The sequence below is a fragment of the Fonsecaea monophora genome, assembly GCF_001642475.1.
Source record: "Fonsecaea monophora strain CBS 269.37 chromosome Unknown Scaff109, whole genome shotgun sequence".
NCBI classification, from domain to species: Eukaryota; Fungi; Ascomycota; class Eurotiomycetes; order Chaetothyriales; family Herpotrichiellaceae; genus Fonsecaea; species Fonsecaea monophora.
This window is the reverse complement of record NW_019174040.1, coordinates 41,414-62,268: the sequence shown is the minus strand read 5'-3', so window position 1 is coordinate 62,268 and position 20,855 is coordinate 41,414. Positions and strand designations below refer to the sequence as shown.

The following is a 20,855-nucleotide window of genomic DNA, read 5'->3' as shown; positions in this document are numbered from 1 at the left end:
CAAGACCAGGCAGGGTTAGGAAAGACTCGAAACAGCGCTTTTGTTCTTGGATGGCTACTCCTCCTCTCGTCACAACTTCAGAGTATCACCGACCTCCATTTTCGTGTCGAATGTCGCGCCGCAGGAGGCATTTCATCGGTATGATCCCACCGCCTTCACAGGGTGAGAGATGTAAGCTGTCGGTCGATCTGGTGCTTGTCGAAGTGGGGCTTTTGGAGTTCTGCGATACCGGCAGCGGTAAATCCGAGGACACTGTTGTATTTGGGATTGTTGCTGCTTTCTCCTTGAACTACACAACGGTCAGTTGCTTACATTTCGCAGGGATGACAGCTCAGATACGGGCATGGACTCACATATTCCAACGACACGAGCTCCCCAAACACCAGAGTTCTTCTCGATTCTGCACATCATCCCTCCACTGCATCCCCAGAAGCCAGGAATATCGCAATCCCAATTCTCGGTGAGCTTGCCATCTTTGTACCAAAGTGCGGGAGAACTCCCGTTCTGTTTCGCAATGACCCTACCAACGGCTATGCTTCGAGTTTCCGATATGAAGGTATAATCATAATTCTAGAGGGCAAGTCAGTATAGAGCGACTTTGAAGGGCTGGGGCAAAGACTTGCAGGTGGCGGGTCCAGGAGTGTCTGGGGGACGTGGGAATTTCTGACTTCGTGCCCCATGAATTCGCAAGCATCGATGATGTTTAGTGCTTTTGACTTGCGTTTGAGCTGGTCAGACAATGGCGAGTCACGTGTATCCACTTTCTTCCTCGGATAATATGCGGCGAAGTAGTCCGTGGTCAACATGTTATGACCGAAAGATAGTGGTTGTAACAGGCCAGGGTCGATGGAGTGTGTGGGAGGAAAAGGTATGTGCTTGTTTTCAGCGGCTTGAGGGTTCAAGACAAAGACGGCAAGGTCTGAGGCTCTGCAGACGGTCGACAAGCGAACAGGGTACAAAGGCCCGGCTTGAGAAAGTTAGCAATGTATGACACATTTATCCGCTCATCTGTTGCTTACAAACGTCGTCAATATTTTCTGATAGGTTTGCTGTCGAAACACGTGCTTGCGCCAGACATGGATCGAGCAAACGCTTCACCGTCTCGTCCACGTGCATGTTGGGCAGTATTTGTAGAAGGTGTGCACAGGTCACGAATTTCCCCCCATGCAGCCAGAAACCTGACATTTCGACTTGCTTTGGGCTCAGTGGACGGGATTTACCGGAAATGCAGTACACGTCGCAGTACAGCTTTCCAGCAGCGAGCGCGAATTGGCCGATGAGTTTTAGAGCCTAGAGGGGTTAGCACAAGTTCCTAATGTTTTGCGTGGCGGAAGCGTAGGGCACAGACCGCATCAAGTTCTTGCGGGTCGTCTGCGAGGTGCTCCAATTGTCGGGAATAGCCTTTACTTCTCACTCTCACTTCTCCATTGTCGAGAACTTCAAGGGTTCGGCGCCATCGTTGCCGGCCTTCATCCCAGGAGGGTCCCCCTATTGAGTCGCTTGTAGGAGGAGGGGGTTCTGCACGTCCACCCCAACTGGGAAAAATGTGAGGTCTTCGTTCCTCGAGGATGAAATCTAATTCGGTCTGCGAGAGCCCCTCTATGGCGACAAGTCAGTGGTAGATGAGCAAGAAGTATGTAGGGCTGCACAAAATACCTGAGCCAAAGGATGAATGTTCATTTTCACAACGTGCGGTTTGAGCAAGACCGCTCCACAGCGGTTGCGTACCAACCATGGTGAACGCTCAGCAGGAGGAACGCGACTCTCACAAGTGGTTCTTCTCCTCTGTCCGCGGCTCTTGTGAGTATGGGCGCTCAGGTCAGGTCTATTTGTCTTCTCGTAGTACCAGAGATGGCAAGAATAAGAAGAACCAGAAAGTGCAACTGTGAACCGCTCGGTGTATTTTCACTTTCGTCTTTGTGAAAGAGGTGGATAAAGGCGCGACAAGGTTAGCTGAATCTGGGCGTGGAGTGGGCGCCGCTTTTATGACCCACCCTCGCGCCAAGGACCCTCCAAGCGCAAAGATCAAGTCGCCAACGTGACCAGGAAATCTACCCCATCAAGTTTTTGTAGCTCCTTTGGTATGGTGACACAAGAAATATTCTCTTCACAGGCACCTGCCCAACCTCCAAGTGACACGTTACCTAGTTTGAAGCAGTTTCCCCGTAACACAGACAGCGAACTTCTCTATATCTGGGCGCTTGTCTTCTACAATGGCTTACCGCCATGGCCCTGTCGCGATGACTATATGCGACGCAGACGAAAAGATAGTGTGGAGCCTATATGTTTGATTAAACTAACGTAGTTTGCACGTAAGCCCTCCACTAAGGATCTCCAAGCAAAGATGAGCCTCAAAAACCGGTGGTTGTACCACTTCGGCACCAGGTGTGGCGTATGCTTTGAATCATCACAGTGCTACCTTGAGGCTAGCGTGGTCGGTTGGTATAATTGTGGAAATGGCGAGGACTTGGATCTTTCAGTCATTGATCGGCGCGCTCGAGGGCTTTGATACTAAACTAGTCCACGTCGAATGCCTCTGCCAAACCCTGCTTTTGCATGACTTCGATGGCCGCTAGAACCCAATTGACACAATTCTGCACAGGCGTGGAACTCTTGATAGGAAGTGGTACTTGTCTGAGAATGTCGTCAATCCCTTCAATTGTGATGTGCGAGGGCACCTTTCCGATCATTACTCTTCCCAGGAGGCGACCGCTATGCATCGGATTGACGCTCATCTTGGAACGAATACGCCAGTCGTGGTTCGGGTTGAGATCCACTCGGGTTATGGGATCAGGGACTGTCGCATCGGTTACGTCGTAGACATTTGAGTCAAAGCCTTTAGGATTCTTAGGCTGGATGAGGATTCCCCAATGGTAGGCCGCTTGACCCAACTGTTTCCTGCTGTCTCCATGCGAGAACTCATCACGGTGGCGGATTACTACCCTGACTCGCGCCTTGCCGCCCATATTGCTGTATTTCACGTATTTGTGGCGTAGGAGCAATATGTGTAAAGGTAAGGCTGGAAGTAAACCCTCCCAAGCAGGCAGGCGCCTGTATGTCCGTATGTGTCTTGGCGCTTTTTGCTAGCTCATTCACCTGTGCGGGCTCTAAGCCATATGAGGAATAGCGACAAATTGTGGGTCCCAGTCTCCAATCTTTAATCCCAGTCACTCATCAGCGCAAGGTGACCTTAATCGCCAAGGAATCATGTGATCTGATTGCCTCCAACTTGTTTGTCACGTGTTTCCGAGAATCTGTTGTCTTCATCCCAACCTCTTCCAACGCGTCCTGGCAACGATAGGCGTTGGAGGGTTGCATATGACATTTCCACCTCTTGTCTCGTCTCGTCCCTTGTTCCGTTGTGTGTCCTCATCTATCTATCTATCCATCTATATGCATATGAATGTATTCCCTCGTCCATTTCCCCCTACAAGGCTGTTCGAAGCGTATACTCGGCTCGGTCTTCTTCTCGTCAATCGCGATTCTCTATCCATTCCTTGCATTATTTTCACCATGCCCATTCGACAGAGACTGATATCGCTGATAGTCCGTGCTCGACTCTGGCTGGGCAAAAAGCGCTTTGGCTTCCTCGGACCGACCGTAATCAGAGTGAGCAAAAACCGAATTATCAAAGGCCCATGTGAAGTGGGAGAGCTTGAAGGCCTAGAATACGTTGCGCAACACACCTCAATCCCCGTGCCAAAGGTCTACCAAACCTATCGAATTGATGAAAAATTATACATCGAGATGGAATATGTCCACGGTGACACTCTTCAAGCGGTATGGAATGGCAACGCCTTTTCAGCCGACGAGAAGCAGGCCTTGGTTAACCAGGTATCCAACTACATCGAGCAACTACGAGGGCTTGAACCGCCTCAAAACGGCATAGTCGCCTCGCCAAAACTCGGACAATGCTTCGACGTCCGTCTGGGATACCGGCCCTTTGGTCCCTTTAGTAGCACTGAAGAATTTCATTCGTTTCTGCGAGGTAATATTCCGCTAGAGACTTGCTCGGAAGTCTTTGGCGAAGCTGTTACGCGCTGTCATAGCCGCCAATATCGCATCTCTTTTTCCCACGCCGACATTTGCCCACGCAACCTCATCGTGCACAACCGCAAACTTGTTGTCGTCATTGACTGGCAATTTGCCGGATGGTATCCGGAATATTGGGAATATACAAAGGCGCATTATACATATGCCAACGCCGACTGGTGGGCTAGGTTTGAGCAAGCTGTTACTCGATATGACGACGAACTGGCTGCAGAACGTGCTCTATGGCGACAATTAGAAGAGCCTGGAATGTTGTACAACTAGGGCCTGCTTGACATTCGCCATCACTAGCGGATAACCAACCGACAAGGACCGCCTTCTGATAAGACTCGTTCCAGCGAGGAAATCTCAAACCGACCTCGATCAGATCGCCCATCGTTCTCAAAGGTCTCCGAGATTCGACACGGTAAGCACAGAGATACAAAAGCTTTCAGGAGCAGATCACTTGAGGTGCTCTAAACCTGATGGCATTTAACCAGTTCAGAATTTCGGTGTCTCTGAAAAGCCGGCTACTCTCGGGATCGACCCTGTTCAAGCGGACTGTGAACTTCTTCGTACTCGACCAAGGCCAGTAATCCAAACCAAGGATCGTATCGGCTCAAGCAGGGCAGACATCTCCCCAGGCTGTTGTACGACGTGGACTTTGGGAGGCCTTGCGAGCTTCGTGCACGATACGCAAAAGACGTTGGACGACCTGTTTGCTCTGAAACACCTTTTTCATGCGACCCAACCATAGCTAACTCGCTACTCGCTTCACTTTCAGACTAGATAGCAAGTGACGACCGTCATATGTCGTCATTTCGCACAGATCTAGTGCCTCTCAAGGGATGACCGCATGGGGTGGCTAGGAAATGGGATAAAGATAACATTGATGCAGTCAGCTGGACTTCAAAAGGTCCCCACCACCTCAGACGTTCCTACCGATTTCTTGCTGGAGGCTCCCATTTAAAGCGTGTACCAAGGCGGCCCGAAGCTCAGTGTGCTGGTGCGGACAGCACATAGGATCGCACCTCGCGGCCTCCTGGCTGACTTGGGAGGTATGCAAAGACTGGTGGTCTTCAAGTCAACTGGTTTGACAACTACAAGATCTCTCAAACAACCCTGGTCAAAGTGGCAACCAGTTAAGGCAACAATCTCAAGCCTGAGGGCATGGGTAGTGACGTTATCCATGCCTGCACGAAGGTTTTGTACCATGAATCGTCATCGACCGACGAGAAGAAAAGCAAAGGCGCACCTTCTGCTGCACGAATTCGCACCCAGCGATGGCCAACGCTACATCGGCCTTGACCAGAGCAAAGCAATGCTCAACTTCCTGCACAAGGGGGCTTTCCATCCCCCGTCCTTGCGCGATGTGCCTGGCTGCAAGGCGAGATTCTCGGTTGACGGGTTCAACAATGACAAACTTAGGGTACCTCATGCACAAGCGTCCTCTGGCGTTCTGGAGCTGTCCGATCTGCGAGCTCGGGATCCTGATACCCTTGCAACATCCTATTCCAATGTCAGAGCGACGTCCTTACCTTCTTCGGCCTGAACCCAGTCGCTGCGTACGTCGGCTGAGAGAATGTGCCCCAGGTGGTGTTGGTCGCATTGCCAATGCGTTATCCATACTGTGAAGGCCGAAAGACAGGGAGCAGGATGGTAGGGCACAGGTACTGGGGCAATTAACAGTGACGTTGTCAATCCCTGAAAATCGGTTCTCGCCGCAACGCGGATATTGAGACCACTACCTTCGCCTGAACTCGCGTACAACCGATATCTTCCACCAGGGCAAAAGTTTAGAGAATACTAGCTTTACTTCAGATACGTGACAGAAAGGCTAGGCAAGATATATTCGAAAAAAGCATCAGTCTGCAAGCCAGCCAATGGCTGCGACCCGAATCATTTGCCAAGTAACACAGATGGAATATATTCTATTTTTCTTTTGTATATTTGTCTTCCCAAGAAACCTCAATTCGCAGCTCATGATTGACTACCCGTTCAATCTCTAAAAGTCCTCTCTTCTTCCCCCCCAAAAAAAGCACCGGCTACATCAAAGTCCTTACCACCGCGTGTACCCTCCATCGACCAACAAATCCGACCCCGTGACATACGAGCTGGCGTCCGAGAGCAGGAAGATGATGGGCCCAATGTAGTCGTCCGGCACGGACAGGCGCTTCAGCATGGTTTCTTCGGTCCACATGTGCTCAAAGTGGCTGTTGGACAGGACGCCCGCTGTCATCGGAGTGCGGATGACGCCCGGGCTGACCGAGTTGACTCGGATCGAGGGCGAAGGCGAGGCCCCGTCTGTGTCGTTCGGGGAACCCCATTCCGACGCCAGGTTGCGCGTGAGCTGGTGCACGCCGGCCTTGGAGGCGGCGTAGGCGGCGTTGGGTGTGCCCTGCCCGGGTAATACAAAGTGATGATCAGCCAGAGCGTTCTCGTCTCTTTTTGAATGTCTTCGCCCCTCTTTTCTTCTTCATGTTTATCTTCATCGCATACGATACGATACGATGCGATACGATACGATACGAGATCGTCTCTCATTTGACCTTGATGACTCTGTGTTGCGCATAGGGTATAAGTCATTAGAGATATTGCTCACCTTATTGACCACGTATCCACTCATGCTCGCGATAAAGACAAAGCTGGCCGGAAAGCCGTGTTTCTTGACCAACCGCGCCGCGGCCTGCGCACAGATCAGCGTCCCGACCAAGTTGACCTCGATGATGCGCTTGGCGTCGTCGACGGGGAAGCTGATCGAGGGGCCGACCCAGCCGATCGCCGCGCAGTTGACCAGGCCGCGCAGGGGGTATCGGGCGGACGAGACGGCGTTCTCGAAGACGGCGTACGTGGACTCGAGGTCGGAGATGTCGCATTGGTAGTAGGACGCGATCGTCCCGCTCTTCTCTGCGGTGCTTTGTAGGTCTTCTAGAGAGGATTCGAAGAGGTTTAGTAACACAGGTTTGGCACGGGCAAGATTACAGGCAGCATGTTTACCTCCGCTGAAAGACTTGGGCTCCGCCTCGCGGTCAATGGCAATCACATCGGCCCCGGACTGCAATATCGCCTTGACCACCACGATGCCCATACCGCCCGTCGCACCGGTCACTGCCACGTAGAAGAAAAAAAAATCTCAGTTTCGCACCCCACACCAATCTAGAGAACAGAAAGAAGAAGAAGAGTGCATAGGACACAAATGAAACAGGAAGGCTGGCGGGCTGGGGTTTTGGGGAGCCAGCATTGTTTTGTTGCTGTATATTTCTTGCGCACTGCCAACAATGCTGTCAACATACCGATGATAGTTCTGCGGTCGAGGGAGAAGAGGTCCCTAGCAGACCCGGCTTTTTGACTCGAGTGCCCATTGGTGACTGGCTCGACGATGGGTTCTGAGGAAATCATGGTGCTTCGGCTTGGTGAATGGGTAGGTAGATTCAGGGGGAAAAAAAAAACGAATGATGCCTTGGGAAGAACGAGAAGACGATGCTGTTCCCTCTATTCCTGCTCTCTTGATCACTGCGAAATTGGCGCAGTTGGACCTGTAGATGAAATCGCATTCAAGTGACAAAAACACACATGCACACACGCACAGTCGAACAAACTACATTGCTCAGATTGTCCATTTTCAGGTCTCTCACACGCATCTGCCGTCGTGGACCCTGCGGATCATCGGTCTATGCTGTGACACGACAGACAGAAGCACGTGGTATGGTAGCCACGCCGTCTGCTCGATTTGCTCGGTGAAGAGTCGGCGGGATCAGGCCCTCATTCCCAGTCTCATGCAGTGTTGGATCTGGCGCCTTATCGCATCCGGTTAGCGGCGGTCCGCCTTCCGCCGCTAAATTGAAGTGAGCCCACCGCCCCCTCAAGACGATCTGGTGGGTCTGTACTAGCGGCGGGAACGCCCCTTTTCCTGTTCAAAATGTGCGGAGAGGAAGTACCGAGTAAGAGCGCGGACAGTCGGCGACACCGGAATCAGCAGAATGAGAAGTCCGGAGAATGAGTCGCGGAGGACCCCAACGAGAGGAGTCGTGCTAAAACAAAAGAGAGCAGGTTTCAGGGCGTGTTTCCTGCACCCGAACTCGTAGAAGCACACGACGGGGAACATTGAACACCAAAACCGTCTCTTCTTCGCCCAGAAGGATTGCCTCTGTCGTCCAATTGTCCAGGCCATCCGCTGAGCAGGATAATACCTCTCACCAGCAAACTCATCATGGCGCCGCGGTCGCTCCTCGAGAGACTCGAAGAACTTTGCAACGTCGACGTCGACGATGTCGATACTGCACTCATCAAGAGCTTGCCGTTCACCCCTCACAACCGTACGGTGAACTTGGAAACCTGTTAAAAGGCCCCACTGATTACTGATGCACCTACCAGAGACCTCGAATCAAGGCGTCATCACGAAGGAGCTGTTGAACCCTGAGAACCAGACCCTCCTGGAGGAACTTGTTGACAAGCATGGTAAAGAAGGATGGGAGAAAGTGTATACCATGGCGGTACGTCCTCCTCAATCACTGAACAAATATATGGACATCTCAAGTTCTGATGGAGGGGGTTTATATTATTAGGCCATCGCCCTTTGTGCCAGGAACGTTCCATTCCTATCAGGCCGTGTGCTTGTTCAGACCTCCCTTCGCTACGTGAACGACCGGACCGCCATAATTAAACAATGTCACGAGTATGCCGAAGCATTCGAGAAGTCCGGCGTGTCGAGAGATCGTTTCGCCATCAAAGTGCCATTTTCCGGAGCAGCGGCATCGGCGGCCTTAGAGCTCAATGCTGAGGGTATTCGCACGCTGGCAACAGCTGTGTTCTCTCTGGAACAAGCTATTGCAGCAAGCCAGTCAAATTGTCTGTTCATCAGTCCGTACTACAATGGTCAGTAAAACTGCATTTAACCTTGGATCTTGTGCAAGAAAGTCTCACCGTCATTTAGAAATCGCAGCACATTTTGATCCGGCGCTACGTCCACAGGTCAAAGATCCAGCTCTCGAGGTACACCTCTGTCCCGGGTGCCGTTGAAACGATCAAGGAAATTGACAAACCTTGCAGCATCCCATGTCCGCCCGCATTATACATATTCTGAAGACATTTGCGCAGGCTTATGTGCAGACGGGAAAGGAACAACCGATTATGGTCATCGCGAGGTAAGTCGTGCACCGGCAGCCACTACTTGGGTTGCTGTAGATCTGACTGATGACCCTTGATACCACAGTCATTTCAACATCGATGAGGTTCTTGCGATGGCTGAATTGGGTTGCCAACACGTCACTATTCAAGGTCCCAACCTGAACAAGCTTATGGAGACACCTGACACCCTTCCTCCGGTAGCCAAGAAGAAGCCTAAGCATCCATACGCTGAATTCGCTGTGGCAGAGCGATTGAAGGCATTGGAAACCATAGATCCGCTTGCCGGACCCGACTGGAATCAAGTGCTAGCGACAATGGACACCGACTATGTGGTGAACGGTGGAGAAAAGCTTGACCAGTTCATTGCAGAGAATTCGGTGCTGAATAAGAGGTTCGGAGATGCTTGCAAGTTCTTTCTCGAGGCCGAAGAAAAAGCGAAGGTGGCTATTGAAAAAGTCATGGCGGAAAAAGGCTTATAAGACTCCAAATTGAAGTCGACTGCCGCCTGGAGATAACAGCCCCAAAAATGGCGTTCTATTAGAAGTAGCACACCAGAGTCCGGCAGTAGTGTCAATTCTCCATGCGGCTGCTTATGTTGACTCGGATCTGTCGCTCTCATGTGCCTCCAATAATGTAGACAACCATGTTTCGTATGCAGCTGAACGACATCTCGCCATAAGGAGTTCCAATGACGATAAATCGAGTAAGGTAGTGGTAATCAGACTTACGAGCCTTTCCGGAGGATACACTCTGATTGCAAGTGCAGCTTAACGCGCCCGAAGGTTAAGGTTACGTAGTCGCTGCTTTCTGTGTATAGAACTCACAATTTCAAGGCCACATTCAATGCTCGATCCAGGGAGTGCCCATGGTTTCACAAGCCCGACTGCTGTCTCCAATAGCTCTGAAACATCTTCTACCGAGTCAGCCAGAGCAGTGGTTTGCGCAGCGAGCGCGATTATCAGTGCGTAGCCTACACAGCTGTGAAATCACCAATTAGCTAGCTACTATGGAGACGTGAACGCAGGAGAGTGTTACCACTGTGCTGTGCTAAAAGTGTATGGACTTCTGCTCGACAGAACATGGCCAGCAGTTAGCAAGAATATTCGACTCGCAGAGAGGCATAGCCGGCAACGCTCAAGAGCCGCCACCGGTATGCTTCCCTCATGTTCTGTAGCCCGTGACGCCGCATAGACCACAAAAGGTCGATAGATGTTGTGTTTGGCGGACCAATATCTCAGGCGCAGAACACAAGCTTGGTCACTGCCCCTGGGTCTGCCCCAAAGATCTGGTTTGATGGCCTCTGGTAGCGATTCATACCACGTTTCAAGCTGGCGATCGAGTTCTTCGCAAACTCTTAATAATGAAGCATCGGGATCAGACGAGAGGATCCCGCCTGAGTTTTGTGACCGACCTGCATATAGGGAGAGACTGTCCGTGAAGTACATCGTATGGTGAATTCGATTGAGCAAGGACCTGGCCGATATGTCGGCCAATGAGTACAAGCTTTCTAACGCTGTGACGTTGCTGTATGCAGGAAAGGGCATCCGATCAACCAGCGGTTCGATACCACTTCTGGGTTGATGGAATTCGGCAAGGATATCGCTATTCGAAATCTTTCATCAACGCCTTGTTCCCATCCTTAGGTATGGGGGATAGACGTACCATTCGATTAAGAAGCACGCCCAACTGACTCTGATGACACCTTCATTGGTGTTTTTGGACAAATGTTCTCTGCGCCTAGAGGGTGTCATGGTCAAACTTGTACACAACGTCAGCTAACAAGGACGAATGCCAAGCTTACATTTGCTGCACACTTGTGGATGCCATATGTGTAAGCCTCCAGGCCATCAGTGGGTCGACCACATAGCAGAAGTAAAGCGCGCAAAGAATGAGTGCCTGAGATAGAACGAGATCTCCGCTAAATGTCGTGGCCCATGTCGGAACTAGTATGCGAAGAGCTCGTCTGACCATCGCATCACCGCTGTGTTTGGTTGCGGCGGCTTCGATAGGGTCCAAGGCAGTTGCTCCTAATGCAAGGAGAGACAGAACGAGGGCAGAGCGTGGATCCTCCTGGATCCCTTCGCTCAAGGTTCTCTCGTATTGTGATTGAAGGTCTTCCAGGTCAAACAAGGGCCGGTACGGATGCACTAGTGTCCAGAATCGCTCAAAACAGGTGTTTGCGAATGGGTTCTCAAGCTGGAGAATGTCTTGTCCTACCTCATCGGACGCTAATTCGACGTGTTGTAACCACGGAGGATGTGGACGATTCTCCTCTACCAGGAATAGAAACTCCTCCGGGAAGTCGCCCACCAGAGAGCGCATGGAAGAGAGTGTAAGGAGACTGCTTGTGCTAGTCTGATGACCGAGGGGGATCGTCAGTGGAGGCACTTGCTCGTCCGATTGTCTGGCGAAGTTGTCCGGCGCATCATTCACTATGCTTGTAGAGCGATCACGTCTCACATCATCCTGCTGAGTTTGAGTCGTATTTACGCAGGATATGTCCTCATAGGTATACGTCGGTGTGGAGGATGTGTCGAATGTCTGTGGCGGGTTTGGGCGCAAGGAGTTGATAATCATTGAGTGTTGCCGTAGAACATCCTCGATTGCATTCAATCGACCCAGGTGAGCATCAATCGGTTCATGTCTGTCAATTCTGTGCCAGCTCAGCATTATGCAGCGTTAAAAGGACAGTCAAGGATCCACCGACATACCTCGGAGACGCGGCGTCTTGGTATACGCACTCCAGGCCTCTATCTGAGCACATTTTGCATGTGGGGGTATTGCCATCACAGCGTCGTTTTCTGCCGGTCAGTTAGAGTCTGCGAACCCTCGAAGTACTGTTGGACCCAGCCCACCTGTAACGGCAGTAGTTGCATGCCAGATTTGTCCGCCTTGGAGGGGATGCCATGCTTCCGATCGTAACGAAGATTGAGATGCTGGAGGCGCGAGAAGCATTCCTAGCAGCTGGTGAGGCTCGTTAAATGGTATCTCCTGGTCTCATGCCAGTCTGATGATGTGTGCAAATCGTTGTGAAGGTGATGAAGAATGAAGTCGAGAAGGTAGAGAAGAGTGCCAAACATGCCAAGGCGCTAGTACGTATTCGGTGCGACACTGAGACACTTTTGGGCAGATGTTGTTGATACTTTGAAAGGACTGAAACAGCCCCTGATCATACATAATATACATATCCATTATTTCCATGTCGTATCCTGTGGCCTCAACAAACCGATGGGGTATCTCATGCACCTGTCTCTGTCCCTGCCCCTCGTTATCCATAATCCTGTACCCATGCTATGCTATCCAAGACCAACCAATGCCTCGCCTCATCAATGAATGCAGTACATCACCAATCTATTCGTCCATCCGTGCCCTTCTCCAGAGTTTCCAAAACAGGGAGAATCTGGGCTTCCTCGTTCGCAAGAGCAGTCTTCTGTCTCGTCCTTGAATAGAAGACAGGACAGTCCTTGCTATCACACCGTATCTCTTCACTCCAACCAAATCCCGAGCAAGAACGGCATACCTTGGCGAGTTGTGCCGCTTTTCTCTCAACTTTCATCAGCCTCGACCGGAGTGCTAGCATAGTCTGCGGAGACTGCTGAGAGCACTTGTCACACAGCGGAGCCGGAGTGTCCAGTCGATCGCGACAAACAAGACATGTCGACGATCTCATGTATGACTCCATGGTCTTTTGAGCCCTCGCACTGTTTTTACCTTCTGTACCAAGCCCACCGTCTACTCTCCTGATACGCTGGTATTTTGGCATTTCGTCGTACCATTGGCGGACATTTGCCCCCACCAGATTGAAGATGCGTTCAAGGGGTGGGATGATGTTCTTGGAAATGTAATACTCCGCGTCGAGCTCCGAGTGCGCGTCATTGAGTAAGACTTCTGGCGCTACACAACGATCGATCAACCTGGCGCCTGGTCCGCCTGTAACAACCACATAGGGTACTCGCTCGCCATATTGCGGTTCCAGCCTCGGATCCTCTACCATTTTTCGAGCGCTGATAAGTGCACCAGGAGGTGGAGGTTGTTTGTCACTGTAAGTCCCAAGCTTGACTTCTCGAGCGAAACAAAAGTCCTGGATGGAAATCCGGCCTTGCATGATTTTGGCGCATTGAGACTGGAAAAAAGCTTTGACCTGACTCAGGTCAGAGGTGCGGAACAGGAGCTTTAGTGCCGTCTCCTCGATCTTCTGCTCGGCTGGAGTGCCGTCTCGACGCACAGTTTCGATTCCTTTGGCATCAAAGTCTGGTACAGTCTGGTTGCGATTTTCGTACTTGAACCCCACGTATCTTTTCTTCGCAAGTAGAACGCACGGATGATAGACTTTTTCGAACTTCAACTTGACCGGTCGAGGATTCATCTTCGTGATTGTGTCGGCAATTTCTTCACCAATGTCAAAGGCTTGCTCTCTTGTTCGGCCTTTGAGGTAGACAAAGAGACTGTCAGTATCGCCGTAGACCACTTCCGCTCCCCAACGCTCGACCGAGTGGATCAGAGCAATTGCCTTCTCGAGCGTTTCGCGGCCAGTCTGTACAATGCTGTCCGCAATCTCTGAGCACGGCATCCTTCCGGAAAACGACGCTGAGGTATAGCCGTAGGTGACGTTGGCGATAAGCTTGAGGGCAAGTTGCCTGTTATTCAACAACCTCTGCAGTGTCTTGTCATCCTTGTCGACTTTCATTCCACTCTTGACCATGACGCGGGTCTCGAGAATTTCACTCAACATCTTTGCCAGCAGGGACTTTCGAATTTCAGGTTTCGCATACATGATCCCGTTCGGTGCGATATTGATATGATCCTTGAGTAGCTCTAGTAATCTGGGTTCCCGGCGATAATTTGTGAATCCCATTTTGTTCGCGCCTCGCCAGCCGACGACTCGGCCGAGGAAAGTCGAGTAGCAGTAGTTGTAGGCTATCATGACGCTGGGGTAAAGGGACTGGAAGTCGAGAACCAGCAGTGGGCTGGTATAGAAATCACTTTGAGGCTCCATTACCAGCGGTAAGCACTCCAATGCATTCTGACCCCCGACTTGCCTGCGACTGGGTGAGACCAAGATGAAGTTCTCCGGTTTCGCTATGCGAAACATCAAAGACTCTACCTTGAATTGTGAACCACGGGAAATGACTGAAAACCAATCGACCCCCAGCAGTCGGGCCTGTTCGCTTGTTCTCGGGATCAGCTCATTGGCTTCGAGAAGTTCAATGTCGAGCTTTGTCCTCGATATGAAGTACTCGATGACTTTTGCCTGGTCGCGAGGATTCTTGCTGTTGTACCACCTCGTCAAATCAGCAAAGCTGTAGTGAGGTATTCGTTGATGTAGCAAGTGGTACACAACGTTCTCCATAGTGTAGCCAAGCAAGTTCAATTCGCCGCGCATGGCCCGCCAGATATTGATTGTATGTCGACCCGTGACACGAACTGTCGAAGTGTGGTTGAAACCCCAGCGGTCGTCTTCCTTGCCAAACCGTCCGTGAGATTGGGATTTCATCCTGGACAGCTCATCGCAATAGTTCAGATCGTACTTGACACGCGCACGCTCAATGAGATAACCCCAGGAGCTATTGTGCACCTCATAGCCTGTGAGAACATCGGGATCATAGTGCCTCACAATGTCGACAAATCTCGTAAGAAGATCCAATTCAGTAGGCTCTTCCTCAACGTGATAGGGGACGTTGCGGGCAATTCTTTCCGCAGCCTGCTTATCATCAGCAACAGCAAGGATTCCGACGTGGAGCCCATCCGTTCTTGCATCGTTGTCAATACCATCATCGTCGTCATCAGTCTGCGCACACCAGAATATACAAGCAATGGCATCTTCATCAGGATTTGGAGCCAGAGCACCTCGAGTGTTGACGTGGACCTCCACGCTCATCACATTCATATACTGTGTCTCATGCTGAACGCTCGTACTGGGCTGCTTCTGAGAATATTTGAAGCCATGATCATTCTTCTGCGTTGGACCATCGATCTGCGAAAGAGCGGCACCACGCGTCCGAAGTTTATTAGACCCGTTGTTGTCAATATGTGCCTGCGTTTCTTCTTGCAGCCAGGAGAGAACGTCGAGATTTCGAGGCGGAGTCGCTGCAATAACCCATTCAGAAATAGTGCATCTTTTGCGTCTCTGATTGTCGCGAATTCTCTCAGCAGCAAAATCCAGTAACGAAGGAGGCTTCCGGCCGAATGTTGCGGCGGACTTTCCGGAAGCATCAAAGTCTGGTAGATAGGGCACCGTTGCACTCTCGAGCTTGAATTCGCGACCAGCATATTCCCTGGATTGGCCAGGGACGTCTTCCTCCTGACTGTAGTATGCTTCCTGATAAATTACATCAGGCAGACCATTCTCCCACATAGTTGATGCTATCTGTTTGAAACTTGGCGGGCGAGGTTTGTACAAGTGCACACTGTTCCCTGCCTGCCATTTTGGAAAACCTTGGAGTTTGATATTGAGTAACCCAGATGACCCGATACCTGCACCTACGGCGGGCGGCAAGGGGGTCTGTTCTGAGTCGGTGAATATGGACTTTGCAGGCGTCTTCAGCGTCGCAGGGGAGATTGAAGGTTCACCCGTAGACGCCTTTGAGGAGTTTTGCGAAGCAGTGCTCTTCTGGCTAAGCCGAAGTATAGTAGCAGGATCCGTGGGATCTTTCACCGTGGGAAAAGACAGTATCGAGCGCCGCGAGAGGCTTCCAGAGATTGGCCCATCCACAGCCGCGTTCTTTGATGTGCGGTGCGGGCCTGCGAGTGACACGCGGTCGATGGTAGCCTGAGGCAAGGGGATATTTCGCATCTCTTCCTCTGTCGGTTCCGCACCTGGCTCAGAATCACTGATCTCGTTCGAGAAGTCTGGGTCCTCATCCGACTCCCAGAATCCCACATCGGGCAAAATATTCTCACCATCAACCAAGTGTTTGTGTTTCTTCCTCGGTTGGAATGTTGGTACCTCTCCGAAGCGTGCTCTCTTGGTGCCATTTGTACCTCCAGCTCGATCGATCAGATATTCTTGTGGTACTTCAAATGCGTCTTCGTCAAAGTGTTGCGCATCACCCGCAGGACGAATGCCGTACTTTTCGTATTCGGAGGAGCTGATCGGACTTGAGACTTGCTTGTCGGCAGCCCTGGGTTTGATGTCGTTGTGAGCATTTGTTTGTGGTGACCGGACAGAAGAATCTCCTTCCGAGTTGTCTCCATCCACGTCAGAGCCTGTTGAGTCCCCAAACTTTTCCGATCGAGCTTGATCAACGATAGGTCGAGAGTTATCCTCTTGCATGGGGTTATTACCATTCGAATCGTCATTCAGACTTCTCAGGTGGAGCAATTGGATTCTGTGAGGGTACAAATCGTCGACGCTTTCTAATGCTGTGCGAACAGTGTCTTCAAGGGATGTGGATTTCACAAAGGTGTCAAAAGACACGTTTTGCCTGTCACTCTTTTCAAACTCTTCAGCAGCAAGCTCGGCCGCTTTTTGACGGAATTCGTGTTCGTGAATCCAACCTCCGTCAGCCGTGTTTCTCGGATCCGCTGACATTGACACCAGAACCTCTGGAGGGAAGGGGCTGCTATTCGGGTCCTTAAGTCCCATCCTCAACTTCCTGCGCCGAGTCTCATCCTTCCACAATCCGGCCATGCTTTGCACCAGCTTGGCATCTGCCGGAATGGGGTGGACGCGCTCAATGAAGTCATGATGAAGTGTGCGAGCGTGGACGTCGTTGCGATTCAGAATGCCCTCGACGTGCACATCCACCTCGAGCGCACAGTGGCTCTGCTTGGTCAGTTGCCCATCGTCGAAGATCGCGTCGGAGGGAATGGAAAGATCGTGCCATTGGTGCAATGGGTTGGTCAGATCGGCGTATCTGGGGACCGGGGCGCGAAACCTGACTCTTTGGCAGTCGATATAGCCACAACCGTATAGGTTATAGTCGCACATCCATTGTGCTATGTATTGCATGTGACTCTCGTATGGCTGTAGCACTCTCTTCATAACGGCTCCTTCCCGCAACAGGTCGGCTAGCCTCGTCATATGCAGCGGGTTCAACAAGTATATCTTGAGGTAGAACTTGTAACCGACATGGAAGCCATAGAATGGAACCCCCTTCACAAGGGAGATGTGTGCGACATATCGATGCTTCCTTTCATAGATATTCTTGCGGTAGCTCACGGCCAGAGCGTGATCAATAGAGAGCTGGAGGGTACGAATAGCCACGTCAACATCGTCGGGGACCAGACTGCCGCTGTACTCGATGTAGGTATATTGCAGAGCCCCGTGGATGTGCAACAACACCTTCTGCCCGGTTGGGGTGGCGCCAAAGACGCGAATGACCGAAATTCGAGGTTTGTCATTGTGACTCGCGCTGCCGACACCGAGAGGTACTGGAGGATCTAGGCCATCAATCGGGACCGCTTGGTAGTGGTCCACGCAGTTGAGGCGGACTCGGAAGGTGTCCATGAGAGTAATGAGGTAATCGACGCGTCTTTCTCATGTTGACGCTGCTTTGTCGCGTATTATGTGGTGAGCGATATGATCCCAGAGCATGATAATGATGGGCATCCGTATCCAAAAGAAGTCTCACTGAGGAGGGTGGAAGGAATGCAATGTTTACAGAGTGGGGGACTATTGACATGCGGCGGCGCGGAGAGGCCGAGGCTGCGATGCAGCCTTGTCATTCTGACTTTTTCCGCCTCTTGTCCCCCCGCCTCAATCTTCGCAACTTTCCTCTTGCTCCGAAACACTTCGCAACGTCAATGTCAACTTCGACTTCACGTCGCGTCTACTACGAACCCTAAACATCTGTCTCTCTGCCCCGCGAGAATGGCGCAGCAGAACAAAAAGCCCTCTGGCCCCGACCAGACTCGCAACGAATACATCCCCTCCTTTATCTCGAAGCGGCCGTTCTGGGCCGAGACCACCCATTCAGACGCCGACTACCTCGAGCATCAGCGATTACAATCCGCCCCCAAAGATACCCTCGACAAGGCAAAATGGTACGACCGAGGCAAGAAGCAAGGCCCGGCGGCCACGAAGTTCCGCAAGGGCGCCTGTGAGAATTGCGGCGCCATGACGCACAAGACAAAAGAGTGTCTAAGCCGGCCAAGGAAACAAGGCGCGAGGTGGACGGGCAAGGATATCCAAGCTGACGAGGTCGTCGAGGACGTACAATTAGGATGGGATGCCAAAAGAGACCGTTGGAACGGGTACGACAGTCGAGAGTACAACGCCGTGGTCAGGGAATATGAGGAGCTGGAAGCTATCAAGCGTGCAGCTGCAGGTCAAAAAGAAGACGGCAACGACTCGGGAACCCCCGATCTCTCCGACACTCGGTATGGCGAAGAAACAGACATGGGTCGCTCTCAACCGACCTCAACCCGCCAGCTCCGCCTGCGCGAAGACACCGCAAACTACTTGAAAAACCTCGACCTCGACTCCGCGCGCTACGATCCAAAGACGCGCTCTATGGACAAATCCGCTGCGCAGGTAACAGACGATGCCGATGCAGACGAAGGGTTCATCCGCCCAGCAGCCACGAACGACGACGCCTCGGAATTCGAGCGGGCGCAACGCTACGCGTGGGAGACACAAGAACACAACACGACCTCATCGCAGACGAAGAAACTCCACTTACAAGCCAACCCGACAGAGGGCGAGTTCTTGCGCAAGAAACAAACACAGGAGGCGGCAGAAAAGAAAGCAGCGGCCCGGAAAGCTCTGCTCGAGAAATACGGGGGGGATGAATATCTCCTGACCGAGAGCGGCGAGCAACAACGACACCCATCGAAACGAATCAAACACCTCAATGTCGTCGCCAACGAACGATACGTCGAGTACGACGAATCGGGACACATCAAGGGCTCGGAACGCGCGGTCGCGCGCTCAAAATACCCGGAGGACATCTTCCAGAACAACCACACGTCGGTATGGGGATCGTGGTGGAAGGACTTCAAGTGGGGTTACGCGTGCTGTCACTCGACGGTGAAAAACAGCTATTGCACGGGCGAAGAGGGCCTGCGAGCGTGGGAAGCGAGCGAAGGAATGAGGACGGGCCAGTCGCTCTTGCAGATTGAAAATGGCGATGGCACTGACAAGGACGCCAACGCGAGCGCCGAGCAGAGAGCAGGCACGGCCACCACTACCACCACCAGAACAGACCCGGTCCAGAGCGACAAGAACCAATCACCCCACCCTGCGCAAACCGGGGAAGAAGACACCACGCGAGGTCGTCACGATGCTGATCCGCCAGCATCAGCGCCCGAGCACACCACCACCACGACCACCAAAAAACGCACCCTGCAAGAACTCCAGTCCGGCATCTCCGAGGAGGAACTGGAGTCGTACAAACGCAACCGCATGGCCGCCGACGATCCCATGGCGAAACTCCTGGGCACGGACGAGTTGATTGAGATGAGATGAGATGAGATAAATCACACCAAAGAGATACTGCCGAGGGCAACAACTATACGAATAATTCCACACATCTTTCAATCTCCTAGCGTTCAAGCGATTCTTGTTGGCCGGCGCTGCAAAAGGGGATGGTGGATGTTTATATCTTCGGAACTGGCTTACAGGCAAACAAAAGCAAGCAAGGCAGTGACGAACAGATAAACCTATTGAATGGATACATCATATGAATGCTCATCCTATTCTCTTCTACGCTCATAGATAGACATCTGTTCCACCTCTGCCATAACCCCCTACTAAAGAACCAGCCAGCTGAGCTACCTAGAGGACGCAACATCACTTTACAGAGAGAGCCCGCCAAAAGCGTGTCCAGCAGTGTTTCATCACATGCCACAAGTGTCTCAGCGCTTGCATGCACCTTTGCTTCTTCCCACTTGTCCAATTCCTCTTGTGGACTGCGATAACACTCGCATTCGGCGGGACACCAGACGCACTGTCAATGCTGAGAAGAGAAAGCATCGGACGTTCTAGGTGCATGGGATTATGAGCGCATCCTGAATGGTACGTCGAGTTACCTCTCAGGTTTGGAGAGGTAAATGGAGGGCCGAATTCTGTTTCACTGGTCGGATGAAGTTGCATAGGCGGAATCTGCGATTCATCGCTGGCCCATCCTTGTCCTGGCACAGTATGTGATAGTCCGGATCCGCTCTGAAGCATGGCGTTTTCAAGATTGGTCCTTTCGCACGCTTTGTCGATCTCCCTCATCGCCTGTTGAATCGCGCTTGATTCTCTCAATCGACCCAGGGGGTGCGAATCAAGATTGCGAGAACCGACGCCATGCCCGCTGGCGCGAGGTCCGAATCTCCCTCGCACCAATGTACCATCATCAGCTCGAGCAAGTGGTCCGGGGATATTGGCCTTGTAAACTCCACGAGGCAGGGAAGCCCGAGAATAGGAAGCACCTGTGCGCGAAGGGTCCACAATGGTCGCCATCCCTATTGCAGCCAGAGTTCGCTCAAAGAGTTCGACCGAATTTGAAGGACCACTAGACGGGTTCTGTGCCGACATCCTTGGGGAACCTTCAGAGTTGAGGCTTGTCACGGTTTGCTCATCGCTGCCGTCCACACTGCGTCTCCAAATGCGATTCCAAAATGAAAGTCTGCTTGACGGCTGCTGCTGTACCAAGCGCAGGAATGTCGCCTGCTCGGTGCCGAATGAAGGTATCCCTGGCGGTGTCGAAACTCTGGGTGGTGGTGACGCTGGAGGTTTTATAGGGAACAAAGAACACCATCCACCTGTATGT

General features: G+C 51.9%; 8 protein-coding genes across 8 annotated transcripts; 4 read left to right on the top strand and 4 right to left on the bottom strand.

Moving 5' to 3' along the window:
- Positions 1-155: 155 nt before the first annotated feature.
- On the bottom strand, positions 156-1,735 carry AYO21_10068 (hypothetical protein; the record flags this gene model as incomplete). Its single annotated transcript, XM_022659992.1, has 6 exons — positions 156-289; positions 354-570; positions 669-967; positions 1,020-1,290; positions 1,349-1,599; positions 1,657-1,735. 6 exons carry the CDS (start codon positions 1,733-1,735, stop codon positions 156-158), a joined length of 1,251 nt encoding a protein of 416 aa, XP_022507703.1.
- Positions 1,736-2,516: 781 nt separating this feature from the next.
- AYO21_10067 (hypothetical protein) lies at positions 2,517-2,966 on the bottom strand (the record flags this gene model as incomplete). Its single annotated transcript, XM_022659991.1, has 1 exon — positions 2,517-2,966. One exon carries the CDS (start codon positions 2,964-2,966, stop codon positions 2,517-2,519), a length of 450 nt encoding a protein of 149 aa, XP_022507702.1.
- Positions 2,967-3,513: 547 nt separating this feature from the next.
- AYO21_10066 (hypothetical protein) lies at positions 3,514-4,314 on the top strand (the record flags this gene model as incomplete). Its single annotated transcript, XM_022659990.1, has 1 exon — positions 3,514-4,314. The coding sequence occupies one exon, from the start codon at positions 3,514-3,516 to the stop codon at positions 4,312-4,314; it is 801 nt and encodes a 266-aa protein (XP_022507701.1).
- Positions 4,315-5,242: 928 nt separating this feature from the next.
- AYO21_10065 (hypothetical protein) lies at positions 5,243-5,581 on the top strand (the record flags this gene model as incomplete). The annotated part of the gene is made up of 1 exon (XM_022659989.1): positions 5,243-5,581. One exon carries the CDS (start codon positions 5,243-5,245, stop codon positions 5,579-5,581), a length of 339 nt encoding a protein of 112 aa, XP_022507700.1.
- Positions 5,582-6,088: 507 nt separating this feature from the next.
- On the bottom strand, positions 6,089-7,428 carry AYO21_10064 (hypothetical protein; the record flags this gene model as incomplete). Its single annotated transcript, XM_022659988.1, has 3 exons — positions 6,089-6,427; positions 6,632-7,137; positions 7,323-7,428. The coding sequence occupies 3 exons, from the start codon at positions 7,426-7,428 to the stop codon at positions 6,089-6,091; spliced, it is 951 nt and encodes a 316-aa protein (XP_022507699.1).
- An 811-nt stretch (positions 7,429-8,239) lies between these two features.
- AYO21_10063 (hypothetical protein) lies at positions 8,240-9,635 on the top strand (the record flags this gene model as incomplete). The annotated part of the gene is made up of 6 exons (XM_022659987.1): positions 8,240-8,345; positions 8,404-8,522; positions 8,595-8,904; positions 8,963-9,021; positions 9,079-9,173; positions 9,242-9,635. 6 exons carry the CDS (start codon positions 8,240-8,242, stop codon positions 9,633-9,635), a joined length of 1,083 nt encoding a protein of 360 aa, XP_022507698.1.
- Positions 9,636-10,187: 552 nt separating this feature from the next.
- Positions 10,188-17,605, bottom strand: AYO21_10062 (hypothetical protein; the record flags this gene model as incomplete). The annotated part of the gene is made up of 6 exons (XM_022659986.1): positions 10,188-10,758; positions 10,819-10,893; positions 10,958-11,809; positions 11,868-11,910; positions 11,984-12,113; positions 12,677-17,605. 6 exons carry the CDS (start codon positions 17,603-17,605, stop codon positions 10,188-10,190), a joined length of 6,600 nt encoding a protein of 2,199 aa, XP_022507697.1.
- Positions 17,606-17,968: 363 nt separating this feature from the next.
- AYO21_10061 (hypothetical protein) lies at positions 17,969-19,564 on the top strand (the record flags this gene model as incomplete). The annotated part of the gene is made up of 1 exon (XM_022659985.1): positions 17,969-19,564. The coding sequence occupies one exon, from the start codon at positions 17,969-17,971 to the stop codon at positions 19,562-19,564; it is 1,596 nt and encodes a 531-aa protein (XP_022507696.1).
- Positions 19,565-20,855: the final 1,291 nt, after the last annotated feature.